This window comes from Canis aureus, chromosome 11, assembly GCF_053574225.1.
Source record: "Canis aureus isolate CA01 chromosome 11, VMU_Caureus_v.1.0, whole genome shotgun sequence".
Classification (NCBI taxonomy): domain Eukaryota; kingdom Metazoa; phylum Chordata; class Mammalia; order Carnivora; family Canidae; genus Canis; species Canis aureus.
The window spans coordinates 70647828-70665102 of NC_135621.1; the positions used below are offsets into that span (position 1 = coordinate 70647828).

Genomic DNA, 17275 nt, shown 5'->3' on the forward strand with positions numbered 1-17275 from the left:
ACACTCTATTACAAAAATAACTATACTCATCAGGGAATGGTGAGAAGCCTGGGAACTTTTACATGAGTGTCTTGGTTGCTGGCCGTCCAAGTCCCTCTGCCACAAGCCTCCTCGAGGGTCAATGAGGTGCATCAGCTGCAGGGACCATGATTCTTCTACCAAAGAGTCAAAAATGACTAGTGTGGGAGCAGCCATGGTCTGTGGCCAGAGAGGACATCAGTGATTTCTGCTTCCCAAGGATGGTGTTGCCACAGCGATGTCGACTCGCTGCAGGAGGCCTGAGAGGAGCCCCGGGGCAGGGGTCGGGGGCCGGGGGAGCTCCTACTGATCATTTATGCCTTTGCATTTCTCCATGAGAAAAACAAAAACAAAAAAGAATGCAACTAGCGGCATCTGAAGGACCAGTCTGCGGCCTTCGGTGCTCTTTTCTCGGTCGAGTGAAGAAGCAAACCACAGAACTGCGTGCTTCTGTGCGGGGGGTGGTAGAAGGACCGACGTCTGGGGTACACGGCCTGCTCACTGCCAGCCTGGCCCTTCACGTGTCTCCAGCAGAAGAGGGATGTGAGCGCTCGCCGCAAGGTGTCTCCCCAACCTGGCCCCGTTGGTGGGGAGCACCAAGGAGGCAGGCCTGGCACATCCCGCTCCGTTCTAACGTCAGGGCTACAGGCGCGTCCCTGAGGGTGGCCTGGCAAGGTCTCAGCAATTTGGCAAAAACCAGGTGGTAGCACGTGGGTAGCGGAAGCAGGCCGCGGAGGCGGGATGGCCCCCCTCGACGTGTGCACGTGCCCGTCACGTCGATGTTTTATACAGAGAGAGCACTTGGCCTCTTGTCTGACGGCAGCTTCCCCGTTCAGCTGAGGCTGCAGCACATGTTCCTCAGGAAGGAGAAGCAGAGCTCAGGTAAATGCAGACGGGGCGTCCCGCGGACGTCAAGGACGCGCCCCAGCTCGTGCAGGGCCCCCAGGGGGCTGTCCCAGCCAGCTATGAACACACACACATGCACACACAGGCACATGCACACTCAGGCACGTCCGCACGCCAGCCTCCAGGACGCCCTCTTGCACATGAACGATTCTGAGCCGAGGGGCACCTCAAGTGTCCCTCACTGCGTCGTGCCCACCGACGGGCAAAATGCAACCTTTCGGGGGCAGGAAATTCCCAGGACCTGCCCTCTGGACTCAGATGGGCGGTGGACGTGCAGAGAGGTTGTCCAAATTGGGGAAAATGTCCTGCAAAGCAGCTCCCCGCACCTCTGGTTCCTGGCGCCATATGGGCTCCTGGCCCCGGAGGCTGGTGAAAGGAGGCTGAGGCTGAGACGCACGCACACAAGCAAGGCTTCACCAGGAGGCATTCGGCGGGCGAGTGGTGGCCCACGTGCTGGAGACCCATTCGGAGAAGCGTGAGGCGTCAGCGTGGACGCCCGGAGGGGCCCGCATGGGTCAGGGCCGCACGGCGCTGGGTGCCCCCCAAGCACCCACCTCCTGCACGCGGGCCGGCGCTGGGCCCCAAGGTCGTGTCCATCCCATCCATGGTGCTGGCTACCCTAGGGGACCACCCCCATCAGGACGGCGGCCCAGCCCCTTGTCTGGGCCAGTTCCAAACCAGGAAGACTGCAGAAGGGGGCGGGGAGCTGTAGGGTTTCTAGGCATGAGGCAACCCCGACTGTGGATTCCAGCCGTAGCCATTGAGTCACCTGCTCTGTTGATGAGTTATCCTGTTGGACCCTGCTTTCCTTTTCCTTACACTTAACTATTCTTCTTGGATAAAACCTTTAGTGAAGAACATTATTAGAACAAAATCAAGGGCGGCCCGGGGGGCGCAGGGGTTTAGCGCCGCCTTCAGCCCAGGGCGTGATCCTGGAGACCGGGGATCGAGTCCCATGTCGGGCTCCCTGCATGGAGCCTGCTTCTCCCTCTGCCTGTGTCTCTGCCCCTCTCTCTCTGTGTCTCTCAGGAATAAATAAATAAAATCTTAAAAAAAAAAAAGAAAAAGCACAAAATCAAATGACATACTGGGAGGAAATCTCGAGATTAGAGCGCTAACTTCACCCTCCCCAACAGCGCGTGGTTTCGAATGTCCCCTTCCAACCCGCAGCAAGGGCACTGAGGACCGGTGGAGACGGGGGCGGGGGCGGACTTGGGAATGAGAGAAGGACCCGAGGCGCTGGGGGCAAAAAGAGAAAGAGGGAAGAAGCAAAAGCAGAGGCGCAGAGGCAAGGGAGGACTAGGAAAAATTGAGGCAAAATATGAAGAAGAGTCAAACAGACAAGAGCCCTTCTGATTTTCCTCCTCTTGGTCTTGGGTGATTTTATTTTGTCCAAAAGCTTTAATTCTCCAGTTAAAACTGCTGACAATTTTACAGACACATCCTAGGAGAGCATCTACATCCCTTTGTCTCCTCCCCCGCGAGCGCCCTCCCCCTCCTCTGCCCTCCGCGCCCGACAGTCCAACACACGCGGCCAGGCCGGGCCTTGCGGTCCTGTTCTCTCAGGAACGTCCTGCAGGCTCCTCGGTCGCCTTTTCTTGACCGGGTGCTGCCCTCTAGAGCGCGGCGGTGCTCCGGGGGCTCCTCCTTTGCTAATGTAGCTTGAGGCCGCTGCCTCTGGAAACCACCTGGTTTCTGCATCAAATCACCCTCCCCTCAAACAGGCAGCGGGCGCCCTTTACCTGGTCCTGTGGCTCTGAGCAACGGCGAAAACGCAACCCATAAAAGCGACGCCTCCGCCTCCGCCTCCGGTAGCATTTAGGAATTCCTAGGACGGATCCCAGGATGCTCGAACCCTGGGTGCTAATTATCTTGAGACAGATCCTACTCAGAGAAGAGTTGACTGGAAACGTACCATTGGTTTTTAATATATACACATTTCATGGAGTCGTGCACACGTGTGAGTATAATTAACCTACCTTTATGGAACCAGAAGAGTTCTGTGAGTTTGCCTATATACACATATACATACACAAACACCTACCATCTGACACTCTAGCTCGGGTTAGGACGGTGAGCGGGGCTTGCCACTCGCTGCCGGAAGTGGCATTGCCAGCAAATGGCAAGTCCAGAGAAAAACGGATTGGAAGGGACGAGACTGAATTAGCAAAATACGCATTTCGTACAACAAACTGATTTGCCCACTTCCCTAAGGCAGCCAGCCTCTGTGATCTGTACACTCTTATTAAATAATCTCATTAAATAGGAGCACAAAATATACACATTTACAGTCATTAAATAAGCACGGGACTCCTCTTCTATCTACAGCCGCATTCGGACACTGCCATGCCTTCGTATTTGAACTTGTAGGTGACGACGCCCTTGTCTAAATAGAGGATGGAGATGGGCTCTAGCTTGGTGGGCACACAGCAGACCTTGGAAGCCTTTTGGGAATTCTTGAGGTGGACCAAGGCCTGGATGATCGCGTGCTTTGTGGGTGTGAGGTGCTCTGCCAGGGGGTAGTTGCAAACCCCACGGCATTCGTAGGCTTCGTATCCGGGGGGGGCGATGATCCAAGAGTCCCAGCCTATCTCTTTGAAGTCGATGTAGAGCGGGGTCCTCTTGCAGTAGTTTCCCTTAGCGTTCCTTCTGATGCGGGCAGTAGAATCGTAGATGATGTTTGACCTCATCTGCAGCAGGGCTTCTTCTCCCGGCCCACTGGAATAGCCTTCCAGGCCCAGGTTGTCGAGCTCCAGAAGTTGCTCATGGGCGATCATCTCATTCAGTTCCTCCTTCCGCTCCTTCTCGCTGCTCTGGTCGTCAGAAAACACGACGAGCAAAGGGACGTGCTTATTTCGGGCACTGGTGTCTATTTCCAGGTGTCCCCTGCCGGCATCTTCGGTTCCGTCGTGTCTGCTCTCGATGTGGACCTCCAGCTGGTGAGTGGACGAGCCCGACCTTTGCCAACGCCTGATGGCATCGGTGACGTCAAAAGTCTCCCACTCACTGTTGGTTCCGTAGATCTCTCCCGACACCAAGACCAGCATGCTCCTTTCGCCCTCAGTGTCCCCTCTGCTCTCTAGTACCTCAAAAATGGTAATCTTGCGATCTACTCCATCATATATCAGGCGGTCTCTTTGCACCAGTGTGTACAACCTGAGCTCGGCCATGATAACCTCTTCATGATGAGGGATGGACACGTTGAAGAGGAGGGGGTACTTTCGGAGCCCGTTAAAACTGGCTGGCTGGGAAAACAGATCTGAAAAAAAAAAAAAAAGACAAAAATCAGATTTGTAGTGTGTCACGGGGAAAAACAGATGCTTCTTTATGCGTTCAGAGGGCCTGTCTGTGCGGGAAGCTTGATACAGAGAAATGGGGGGGGAGGGGCAGTGACAATCAATGAAAACAAACACAATGTTAGCATTTTCCAACAGAAAGCACTGAAAGGTCAATGGTAGAAGCCTAAACTGACTCAGGCTGCCAAGAGTGAGATGGAAAGTGGCTCCCTAATGAATGGGAGGACACTCTCCCAGCCTTGCTTGCATGGCTTATCAGCCACAGAATTGCAAAGATGGGAGGGACCCTGGAGACCCCGCAGGCAAGCCCCTAATTATCCTAACCAGGGAAGAGACATCAAATGAGACATGGAGTGGTGGGATTTTTTTTGTTTTTTTTTGTTTTTGTTTTTGGTTTTTTTTTGGATGCTTTTCAGGGAGGAGCACTTGATGGCTTTTCATATTTGCATTTGTAATGGGTGAAGATTCCCCACAGGGTGGGCTGAGCTTTGGGCTCCCTAAAAGACCTCCAGGCTAATCAGGGGTTGGCAAACTCGAGCCCATGGGCTGGGTTGGGCCTGCCACCTATTTCTGGAAATAAAGGATCTGGAGAACACAGCCTGGCCCATTTATCTCGGTGTCATCAGCGGCTACTGTTGCCCTGCAATGTCAGAGTTGTAAGAACACATGGTCCGCGAAACCTAAAATATTTGCTATCTGTCTGGCCCTTTACAGAAAGGGTTTGCTGACTGCTGCTCTAGACACCGAAGTCTAATGAGGTCGACCAGATAGCCATAAACCAAGGGGGGAGGGGTCGCGGAGGTTGAATTTGGGGGGTGTGGTCTTCAACAAGGAGGAATGGGAGAAACTGAACCTTGGGACCGATGGATTGCTTTAGTCTCATACCCTTAGTGACCCGCATGGAGTTTGGCGCCTAAGAATCCCTCCGAATGTTTATGAAATAAATTGTGAAAGGTCCTTCAGTCTCAGAAGCACACCTCCAGGGCACCTGGGTGGCTTAGCAGTTGAGCATCTGCCTTTGGCTCAGGGCATGATCCCAGAGTTCCAGGATCGAGTCCCACATCGGGCTCCTTGCATGGAGCCTGCTTCTCCCTCTGCCTGTGTCTCTGCCTCTCTCTCTCTCCGTGTCTTTCATGAATGAGTGAATAAAAATCTTTAAAAAAAGAAGAAGCAGCACACCTCCAAATATTATCATGTTGACTTCCTATCTGGGAATTTTGTAGGAGCCCAACGCTCCTGTACACTTGTCCCAGGTAACATAGGACTCCAAAATACCCCTGGAGGCATCTGTCATCCATCAAAGGGTTCCAGGACAGCAGAGCCCTAAGGACCACCAACTGAGGTGTTCTCTATCATCTCTGGCAGTGTTTTCCCACCTGTACGCCAGTTCATTATTTTAGTGGGTTCCCTGTTTCAGACCATTTTCTTAATATTTTTCTTTAACTTTGTAAGATGATTTTTAGACATGATCTCTCTTTTAGGCCTGTCCTAAGCAACCACATTCAGGAAATGAGGAGACCGAGGTGATGGTCACGTGGATTCTTTTATCCGATCCACCTTAGTGAAAAAATATAATAATTTCACAGGATTCACAGCGTGCTCTGTGAAGGGTACCACTTGAAATCATCTCATACACTGCCAGTGGGAAATACGGGTCAATGAGATGAATTTAAACTCTCCAGCAAGACTCTTAAAACCAGCCAGAACCAGGCCTTCACCTCTTGATCGAGTCATAGTTCCCATTCATTCCCCTACAGCCCATGGAACATTGTAATTGAACAATTGATGTTTGTTGAAAGATTAAAGAAACTATAAACTCTCCTCTTTGAAGCAGACTGATATCTTCACCATTTGCCGAAACACTCCTGTGCCTTGCTGTGCGCCGCACATTTGGAGATGCGCTTCTGGCTCCTGGAAAGCCTTCTCCCCTCGCCTCCACCTTTCTAGCTGTGTCCCCTCCTCGTGGGATTTTCCTTCCTTCACCTCTCCATCTAGAAGTTCACTGTCTCCTGGGTCACTTGAGTATTTACCACCACCACCCCCTTTTTTTTTTAAGTTTTTCTTTAAATTATACTTAGTGAACATACGGTGTAATATTGGTTTCAGGAGTAGTTTTAGTGATTCAAATACTTTCTCTCTCTCTCCTTTGAGCTTTACCATTTACATCCTTTACATTTCAGTTTCCTTTTTTTTAAGATTTTATTTATTTATTCATGAGAGACAGAGAGAGAGAGAGGCAGAGACACAGGTAGAGGGAGAAGCAGGCTCCACGCAGGGAGCCCGACGCGGGACTCGATCCCGGGACCCCAGGATCACGCCCTGGGCCAAAGGCAGGGGCCAAACTGCTGAGCCACCTGGGCTGCCCTTCAGTTTCCTTTTTATGAGTGGATCTTCCCAACCAGATTGTCATCATGCTGGCAGGTCGCACAGCTTAAACTCCCTTCTAGGCCTCCAAGCTATCACGATGCCTTAAATTGAGGCAACACTTTTAAAATATTGACTAGTTGATGGTTCTGGACATCAGATCAAGCTGATTATCTGTTTGATAAACTGTTTTACTGTTTTCCCATGGGCATCCATGGGTCCTTGACACATCAAGGATCTTGGGAGCTGTTCCCCTCTTATAAGAATAGAGAGACTTGACTCTCCTTGGATGGGGAGCATGGGAAGACCACAAATGGAGTAGACTGGTTGCTCCACCCATGAGAAAAGTACAGAATAAAAAGCTCACGGTAGTGGGGGGAAGGGAGTACAAAGGAGAACAGGAACATTTTTCATGGTGATGAATATGTTTACCATCTTGGCTGCGGCAACGGCTTCATCGGGTGTCTACCAATGTCAAAACCTGGCTGATTATACACCTCAAATATGTACAGTTTATCGCAGGTCAATTGCACTTCAGTAAAGCTGTGGAAAAAATAGGCTCACTGGGCACGTGCAAGTATACAAAGTAGTAGACGGAGGGGCGCCCGGGTGGCTCAGCGGTTCAGGACCTGCCTTCACGTCAGGGCGTGACCCCGGGGTCCTGGGATCGAGTCCCCATCGGGCTCCCCGCATGGAGCTTTCTCCTATCTCCGCCTGTGTCTCTCCCTCTCTCTGTCTCTGGGTCTCTCATGAATAAATAAATAAAATCCTCAAAAACAAACAAAAAACAAAGCACTGGATGGAGGTGTCGCATTCTAGGCAGGGGAACGGATGTTAGTTGAACATATTTAAACGTGCCAGTGTTTTGCAAGCCCTGTTTTATTTAGATCCTACAATGACCATTCATTTCCGTCGTGTTCATTTTTACACCAGAAGAAATGGGGGTCAGTGCCGAGGACCGACTTCCCCAAGATGGCAAAGTGAGGGCAGCCGTAGGAAGAATTCAACTCGTGCTTTTTCTACCTGAGAAATGCACTTGTTTCCCCCTGACTAGTTACATTTGGGGAAGGTTTTTTTTTTTTCTGGTTTGGCTTTGGGGGTGGGGCCGGGCGGGGCCGGTCTTTGTCTCCCAGGCAGCTGCACTGTGCAGACCCAAAGGGGCCAAAAGTGAGACCGTAAGAGCCACCGGGGCCACCGCCCAGGGCGGAATCCGCTCCTGCTTCCGCTGCTCTCCAGGAGTAAGACGCTCCGGAAACTGCACTGCCTGACCTCGGGCACGAAACCCTCCCCCGGAGATGCGGAACCTGAAAAACTCCTGTTGTCTCAGGGCGTGCGAACGTTGTCCCACCCGCACCCTGAGCCGGCCCCCGGCGCAGGGCTCAGAAACGCCAGGAGGGCTCCTGTGGAGGCAGGCCACTCCTCTCCAGCGCAGGCTCACCCCCAAGAGGAATCTGCAATCTCACTCTTGCCATTTCCATTACGTGGCTAAAGGTTATTAGGAAACGTCCCCAACGCGTCACTGACTATCTACCATTGGGCCAGTTATCTAAATTGTCAAGGCAAACGGTGTCTCCGAGACTGAGCCATCCCCACTGCACATGTCCTCCGACGCCTAGAACTGAGGGAATTCCTGAGTAATATCTAACGTGTGTCCCCGGTTCACAGCAAATGCAGTGCTTTCCTACCCATACCCTCTTGGAGATCGCTCAGCTGTGTTACGTGCGCTTATTACCCCCAACTCACGGATGAGAAAACTGAGGTTCAGAGAAGCCAAGCTAAAATATCCACAACTGCTGAATCAAGCCTGTCTCAAAATTCCAAACCCTAAGCCATTTCTTTGCTAGCACCTTTCTGCTTTTAGGAACTGCTGATCAACATCAACCCAAACCCTCTTTTGTATGTGGTCAATGACAATGGTAAATATTAAAGAATTCACTTCTTTGGACCCAGATCTTTTACTACGCACACTAGGGAAAAAAAAATGTATTTTTGCCTACTGGCACCGTATTAGATAAAGGATTAACTTGCTACATCAGGCCATTTAGTCACTGAATAAAAGCTGGCGGAGGGGGGCTAACCTAGTTTTCCTGCTGATATTTAAGGCTTGCACGTTGCTATTCATGAAGACTGAAGTAAGGGGCATCATTAACTGGGCCGTGCAAACTTCCTGGACATTATAAACAGCGATTCAAGGACATCCACGTCACACAACACAACAAAACTTTAGGGAGAACCTCTGAAATAGAAGTTTTCATCCTGTCTGAATACTTCTTAAATAAGGTCAGAAAATGGAAATACAATCAAAGCTTGAGTGAGGCACAAGTCTGGACTTTTTAGTTTTCACCTATTTTCACTCTAAGGAGAAGCTGACAATCTTTCGGCCAATTAAAAGACAAACCTGGAAAATGCCGGACAAAGGTAGAGTAGTACAGCAGCACTAATTTTTTGCATTTCTTGCTGTTCAAATTTAAAAATTTTAAAGGCCCGGTTATGAGGTCAGGATGGTAGATGCTTTACAGCTTTTGGTTAAAAGACATTCTTTGGTACCTTTTTAAAATTTTTTTAAAGATTTTATTTATTTATTTATGAGAGACACAGAGAGAGAGGCAGAGACACAGGCAGAGGGAGAAGCAGGCTCCACGCAGGGAGCCCGACGTGGGACTCGATCCTGGGACTCCGGGATCACGCCCTGGGCCGAAGGCAGGGCTAAACCGCTGAGCCACCCGGGCTGCCCTCTTGGGTACCTTTTAATAACATTTGGGAAACAACCATGAAAACGGTATAAAACATTTGGGAAACGACCATGAAAACGGTATAAAAACAAAAGATGCGTTGTTTTTGAGCATCTTTGTATGCACAGCCCCACACAGATGCACTCACCCTTAGCTGTATTACTCCCACGAATTGTGAATTTACTTAACACTGCTCTCGGGGAAGAAAAAAAAAAATTCCGAGCCCAATTCCATCAATAACAGGTAAACTTACCTTCGTTCTTGAAACTCCTAATGATGTTGGCCGAGGGCATGGAGGTCCGATCCGTCGCAAATTTGTTGTAGAGTTCCAGCATGTACTCCGGTGGGTCCACCTTGGCTGAGTCCTGCGGAGGGATGTCGGATAAGTTCAGCGTCTTGAGAAACTCATTCTTCATGGTCTGCAGCAACGTGTTGAAGTCGACACTGTCTTGCTCCGAGAAGACATCGTCAAAGAGGGGCATGTCTTCTTCCAGAGGCGACTGCTCCAGGCTCATGATGGGGCTGCCAGAAACCGAGTGAGCCACCAGGCCGAAGACCGCGCACAGCTGCAGGGCCAGAGAACCCATGACTGTGCTCGAGCCCCCAGGCCAGCCCAGGAAGATTTAGCTCTCCTGGGCTCTAAGTGGCAGTTTTATCTGATGGAGCGTTAATGTCTCGTGTCACTGGAGACAAGTTTGGAAACTCTTCCCCTCTCTCTCCCTCCCCCTACCTCCCTTCCTCTCCACACTCCCCCCCCCACCGCCCGCCCCACCAAAAGTCAGGTTGCCGTAATTGGATAACAAAATCCCCTATAGGGGCCTAGCCTTTCTTATCTCTCTAGTGTAAACTTGTGCACCAGATTTTGTTTCTATCTTGCGATCCTTTTTTCTTTTAATGAGCATTTTATAAACATGTCCACATTCTGACACTGGCTAAGAGATAGGACAATTTTCTCCTTGTGGAAGCTCTGCTTCTCTTCCTTTCAATTCACTTCCTTTTGGCAGGAATGCCTAAGTTCTGCTTTTATGTGGTTTGCTTTCACACATGCATGGAAGAGATACCGAGAACCAGCGCGATCCACGTCAACGGCACCACGGATTAGTTCAAGTGATGGGGCTTCCAGCTTCACGTCAACGTTTCTGAAGAAAGGCCGAGTATCCCACATCTCCGCGTTAGTCTAAATGAATTCACACAGATTTCTAGAAGTTTACATTTTTAGAAACAAGGAAGTATAAACCTCGTGGTCGAGGGCCTTTTTCATAACAGATTTGATCTGGCTTAAGTGGCTTTTGAAAAATAGGGTGAGTGTTTAATTATAATAGCAACTACAATCTATCAGGTGCTTTCCTATAAACAGGCATTGTGCCGAGTGCCTTACGTACATCACCACGTGTGCGCCCCCTCACAGCCCTGTTATCGTGCCCATGGCACGGACGGGTCACTAAGATCCCATAACTTGCCGGAGGCCACCGAGCTACAAGGCGACAGAGTCGGGATTTGAACCTGGGCGTTCCGACTCCTGCGAAAAGGGAAGAACAATCAGACTTCGAAACCGGCGCTCCCCAAGCCTGGAGCCAGGACAGAGGGGCAGGAAGGCCGGGTCCCCGCCTCACCCCCAAACCCCACCCCCCCACCCCTGTGCATGCAGCCAGGAGGCAGCCACCTGCACTGCATGGGGAGCTCGCTGCATCCCAGAGCCGTGAATTACTAGGGCGGCAACGTCCCTGCCAAATCCACCTTCGGGGCCACATCCAAGCTGTCGGTGGCTCCAAGTAAAAGTCGAGCAAACAACATCCCTGGCAGATGAAAAATGCCAGGTGGCTTCGTCTGAGGAAACCGCGGTACAATCGGCTGTGCACCTGGTTTAGCAAAAGACCCATCAGGCCCATCTCGATTTCTACCCCGGGCGGTGGGGCACGGCGGGCAGGTGAGGGCGGGCAGGTGAGCATGGGCAGGTGAGGGTGGACAGGTGAGCGCGGGCAGGTGAAGGTGGACAGGTGAGGGCGGGCAGGTGAGTGCAGGCTGCGGCTGCTGCCAGGGATGCTCACACCCCCCGACCCTGCCAGGGCACTTCCTGCAGGTGGCAGGTGCCCGGCCCGGTGCTCAGAAGCGGCCCGAGGGCTCGGCACCCTGGAGTGCCCTCAGCTCGGAGCCACAGTTTCCGACGTTTACCCCGAGTGGGCCCGCTCCAGGGTCTCCGCTATCTCCTTCCCTGCAGGCTCCCTCCGGAGCCGTCTTCCGGTCCTTTCCAACCCCCAGAGATGCAAGGTTACGGCAGTTTCCTCAACTGCCGTGGGAGGAATCGTGCTCAGAGGAAGAGTCTCTCTTCAAAACTGTCCACCTGCTTGGTGGTTGGTTTGATTCAAAGCCGTACTTGGCTGACGGTCGTGCTCCTGCGTTAAGAAGCCAGGTGTAGGTGGAAAATAGAGGATATCCCAACAGGTCCCGGGTGAGGAGTCCCGGCCATCCCGCGGGCGGGCCTTGCATGCGGTCCCGACGGTGCACCAGCGGGGCCCTGGCATCAAAACGAGCACCCGTTTCTCTTCGCGCACGCACAGATGTCAGCGCACACTCCGAAACTGTCCTGGCAGGCGGGCGCGTGTCTCCGCCGCAGGACAGCGGGCTAAGTGGCGGCACTGAGGGCCCCAGACGCAGGCATCGGCCTTGCTGAGCTCCAGCCCTTTGCAGTCCAGGCGGAAAGACGGGCACCTGCGGTTTCGCCAGCCCCCCCGCCCCGGCTCGGTGTTAGCGCAGCCGGGGCGGTTGGATATTTATTTATTTATTTATTTATTTATTTATTTATTTATTTATTTATTTATTTTTTGCGGTTGGATATTTAGACTGGGTTCTGCATCGTAAATGTTTACATTTCTGGCTGATTAAAGATAAAATGGGAAACCGTCGCTCGCCACAGCTCATCGCCGACGACCCCTCGAGAGGCAGGGTCCTCAGGCCACACCCGTGGCGGGGCGGGCGAGGAAGGAGACTGGCCTCCACCCTCTTCCAGGACTGGGGCACCTTCCATTTTAGCTGCAGACTCTCCATCCCCGTGATTTTGCCCAGAAGCTTTTCCTGAGGGCCCTCATCGGACTTTAAAAGGTCCAAGTATCCCCGCATTCCTTCCGGAGTCTTGATCCTCTGGACACGATCTATTCTACTCCTTTGCACTGATCTCATGGTTTTGGACTCTGCTCGTTTGGAGCGTGTTATAATTCACTTAGAGTGGATGGAAGAGGACCATGCTGCTGAGCCAAAGATGAAAAAAAAAAAAGCATGTCTAGATATTTTAAGTGAACCCCCTTGGGGTGGAAAGCAAAATATTAACTACACGTCATGCTTTTCAATCCCGAATTCAAAAAGCTCCAAAGTCTCTGCTTTATGAAGTTTGGGGTCAACTTTTAAGATGAGTTCTAATACCTAAGGGATCTGCTGAACTCCATTAGATTCTCAAAGGGATCCGTGATCCAGCGGAGGTTGGATCCATTGTCCCCCTGCCCCCACTGCCCCAGGGTGAGGTCTGCTGTTCCCTGTTAGGACTGAACAGATCCTGAGTAAAATGTAACCAACCAGATTGCCCCGATGACCGAAGGCCAGTGAAGTTGGGAGGCCTTCGGACGTGACTCCAGGCTTTTGGAACCACTTGCACCTTGGACTCCACGTCAGAAGCACAACACTGCTTTTGCCAAACTCACTAGGGAATTTCCAGGAGTTTGAGGTGTCCCTTCTCAAACCAGGTATGATGATACAAATATTCAGGAAGCGACATGGCAGGTCCCCACCTGTCAGAACGGACACAAGAGAGAGCACCAGAGCGGGGTCCCAGAGGCCTCGAGTTCCAGGTAGTGAGCTCTGGGTCTTGGGGAGACGGGGGTGGGACGTTGGAGGAGGGGCTTGGGCAGCAGCTACGTACCAGGCTGGATGGGAATATTTTGATATTCTGGCCTCCGTGTCACCGCTGCCCTGTGAACAGCAGGAGAGGTTCGTGTCGCCCACAGATCCTAAGCCGGAGCTCTACAAGCTCCACACGCTTCCGACTCAGCACGAGGCCAGCTGGCCTGCGCCGGTTACCGCATCCCCTGCTGCTAGAGCCCGCTCCCTGGCTGCCCTCTCATTCTCCAGCCCAGATCTTGCTGCCATGTCCAGCCTCTGCCCCTGGGGTGGGCCAGACAGCTCCTGCTCCTCTCTGATATCACCTGCCCCAACACCTGCTCTGGGACCGGAAGCTGCCCCGACAGTGGCATCGCTCATCAACCTGTGTATCAGAGCCCGCATTTTCAGCTGGCAAGTGCTCCCTCGCCCCTCCTGTCCCCTCAGCATTTAGGTTGCTGCCTACCTGAGGCTCACCGGTCTGCCAGGTGGTTCTCACGGAGCGACACGAGGACCCGTCACCTCAACTCAGCCCTGCCCACACCTGCGGTTTACAGAGTCTCTTACCTCCTTCCTTCTCTCACCTTCCACGTGGGCCCTTCCCTCGCCAATAAGGCCTCTCATGTGAATTCCCACCAATAATTGGGCTAGCAATAAAAAAAATTAAAGAATTCAGGCCTTTGTCACAGTCTTCTTCAAGATTTCGTGTACACACCTGCTATGCGCCAGGTGCCGTTCAGAAACAAAACCTGGAGGAAACGGACCCAACCCGTGACCTGCGAGTCTACTTTCCAGCGGGGAGAAGAGAGACCATGAGCAAACCTACAAATAAAATGAAGTGTCTGGTGGGCGGGGATAACTACAGTGGAAAAAAACAAACCAAAGTGAGAGGATAAGCAATGCGGAGGGCAGGGGGCTTCCTGTTTCACTGCCGAAGCTGGGGAGGGCCTCCCAGGTGGGGAGACGAGGGACCTGGCCATGCCGGCCCTGCAGGAAAGAGCACTGCAGGTGGAAGGAACAGCCTATGCAAAGACTCTGAAGTGACAGCCCGTGGTCGTGGCGGTTAGGGAAGTCGGGCGAGAAGGAGAGTCACAGTAGAGGAGGTCTGAGACTAGCAGGAGCTGCACCAATTGGGAGCTCATGGATTCCTCTTTTTTTTTTTTTTTTTTAACAGCCATCCTACACAGGGACACAACTTGGCCTTTTCCTTTCTGTCACCAAGCCTATGTCACCTCCTAAGGGGTTTTCATGTTGCCCCGTAGTCCTCACAAGCATTAATATATTAATATGTTTGCTCCCTGGAAATGTAGGTCTGGAAAAGAGGAACCGCAGAGTGGCCAGACAACCGTTTGCCTCCCCCAGCCGTCTCCGAGATGCACAGAAGCTGGGAGTCTGTGCCGCGCCACCCATGGGTGGTGGTAATAGGCCACTAACCCTTGCTGTCCTTGCCGCCTCACAGTTTATTCTGAGCATGGCGCCTAGATCCTGATACGACAGCGTGTCATCGGTCCCTCCCTTGCTAGGAGCAAAGGGCTAAGTCCTCCAGAAGCCTTCATGGCCCTGGCCCTCCCTGGCCTCTCTGGAGTCACTCCTCTTGCAAACTCCACTCCAGCCCCACTGGCCTCTCTCATTCCTCAAACACCCCATGCCCCTTCCCACCCTTGGACCTTTGCTTCAGCTCCTCCGCCTGACTCGCCACCCCCTGCACAGTCACCCTCACCGCCTCCATGTCTTTGCTCACAAGTAACCTCCTCAATGAAGCCTGCCCTGAGTACCCTACTCAATGGCAGCCTGCTCAGCAGGCCGGGACCTACTTACCTGCTCTAGCACTTCTTGTCACCTCCCAACTTAAGATACAACTGATTAATGTAGCTCGCACATGATTTTCTGTCTCTTTCGCTGTCACCCACGCCTTATTCCCTAGCGAGAACATGGGCTTCACAGTGTCAGGCATCCTCGTTGTGTTCACCAGTGTATCGTGAAGAGCTTTCCTTGGCACGGAGCAGTGAATAAAATAGTCATTGAGTCATTGGATAAGTCACAGCAAACATTCAAATATTCTCTTCCTTAGATTACTCACGGTAATACCGTAAAAGCACAAATGCCGTTTAAAATAAGTATCCATCATTAAAGTGGGCAGGCCTTTCCCGAGGCCCACTGCGTATCACGATCAGTTTTTATACCATAGTACACCACTCATCTAAAATATTCATTTTTCATCTAAAATCTTTTTACCATATACACAAAGGATTTATGTAAAGTATATAAAAAGTGTGAAAAAATAATAAAACTGGAATAACCATGGATCCACCACCCGGTTTAAAAGTGGAGAAGGCCAGTTATCTCTAAAACCTACCATGAGGGGAGCCTGGGGGGGCTCAGTCGGTTGAACATCTTCCTTTAGCTCAGGTCATGACCCCAGGGTCCTGGGATCGAGCAGAGCGGGCTCCCTGCTCAGCGAGGAGCCTGCTTCTCCTGCTCCACCTCCCCTTGCTTGTGCTCTCCCTCCCTCCCTCCCTCCCTCCCTCTCTCTATCTCAAATAAATGGGTAAAATCAAAAAAAAAAAAAAAAAAAGGAAAAAGGAAAACCTTACAGTGAACCCTTCCCAATTCGTTTCCTTCTCCTCGGCAGATGTAATTACTAGACTGAGTTTTCTGCTAACCAATCTGTTACACTTTTATAATTTATTACATATGAACAAATCCATTAAAATACAGAGTTTAGTTTTTTGCCTGTTTTAACATACACAAATTGAATGACATCCTACCTTTTCTTGTATGACTTGATTTTTGGGCTTAACAATGTTTTCTGATGCACGTAGGTTGGTGCATGTAGCTATGGTTCATTGACTTCCACTATTGCATAGTTAGTGGTTTTATAAATATATAGTCCATTACAATGTTAATAGACACATGGGTCGTTTCTTTTTTCCCGTTCCATATGGTGCTACTACGAGTAACCTTAATTGCCAAAGTGTTTTCCCAAATGGTTTTCCCTGTTGCGTTTCTCGCAGGAGGTGCTCTGTTGCTCCATATCCTCGCCGACGCTTGTGTTGGTTGACTTTACGGACTCCGGTTGAGGCATAGGGGCTCTCTTCTGTTGCTCTGCTCATTCATTCCTAGCATCTGTAAAAGAACAAGAGGTCAAAAAAAAAAAAAAAAAAAAGAACAGGAGGTCCTCTTCTGGACAAAAGGCATAGCTTGAGTTGGGAAGCAAGCACTGGCTTTAAAATATTGTGCTGGCTCCCGCAACTCTACGATGAATAATTCAACCCATGTAAATCATGGTACCCAGGAGCAAAAAAAAAAAAAATGTTATTGAAGGACAAGAAAGGAGACTTATATAAACGTAGCAACATTCCAAGATCATCACTAAGAAGACAATATAATAAAGGTGTCAATATTCCCTAAATCACTGCTTAGCATCAATAAAATTTCAATCACAATCCTAAGAGGACTTTTTAATAGAACTTGAAGAGGTAGCCCTAAAATTTAAATGTAGGAGCAAAGGATTAAGAAGAGCAAACACACTCTCGGAGAAGTCAGTGAGAGACTTTTCTTAGCAAATATTAAATCCCTTTAAAAATCAGCAATAATGGGGATCCCTGGGAGGCTCAGCGGTTTGGCGCCTGCCTTTGGCCCAGGGCGCGATCCTGGAGTCCCGGGATCGAGTCCCGCGTCGGGCTCCGGGCGTGGGGCCTGCTTCTCCCTCCTCCTGTGTCTCTGCCTCTCTCTCTCTCTCTCTCTCTCTCTCTCTACATCTATCATGAATAAAAAAATAAATAAATCTTTAAAAAAATCAGCAACAATCCAGTTGGTGTTGTGTTGTTGTAGGAGTAGATCAGAAACAGAAAAGAGCTTGGAAAAAGCCTCGCAAATATGAAAAAGTGGTATATAATGGCTGGCATTTTGCATGCAAGTGGGAAAAAGATCGACGATCTGAGAAGTGGTGTTGGGATCATTTATGGGAAATATCGATTGCCTACTTCACTCTTTATGCAAAAACAAAATCCAGATGGTTTAAGGCCTCGCTGTGAGAGAACAATTTCAAATCTTTGCCTCGGTGCTTTAACAGCCCGTGGGAGAAGTTCT

General features: G+C 50.8%; 1 protein-coding gene across 1 annotated transcript; it reads right to left on the reverse strand.

Annotated features, from left to right (window-relative positions):
- Positions 1-2274: 2274 nt before the first annotated feature.
- Positions 2275-10004, reverse strand: BMP10 (bone morphogenetic protein 10). Its single transcript, XM_077913225.1, has 2 exons — positions 9570-10004; positions 2275-4183 (listed from the first exon to the last, which is right to left on the reverse strand). Exons 1-2 carry the CDS (start codon positions 9901-9903, stop codon positions 3243-3245), a joined length of 1275 nt encoding a protein of 424 aa, XP_077769351.1. The 5' UTR covers positions 9904-10004; the 3' UTR covers positions 2275-3242.
- Positions 10005-17275: the final 7271 nt, after the last annotated feature.

Excerpts from the sequence above, each read along its gene's own strand:
- BMP10 (XM_077913225.1), bottom strand. The coding sequence starts at position 9,903 with ATGGGTTCTCTGGCCCTGCAGCTGTGCGCGGTCTTCGGCCTGGTGGCT. Across the intron at positions 4,184-9,569 it reads TAGGAGTTTCAAGAACGAAG|ATCTGTTTTCCCAGCCAGCC; the intron begins GTAAGTTTACCT and ends TTTTTTTTTCAG.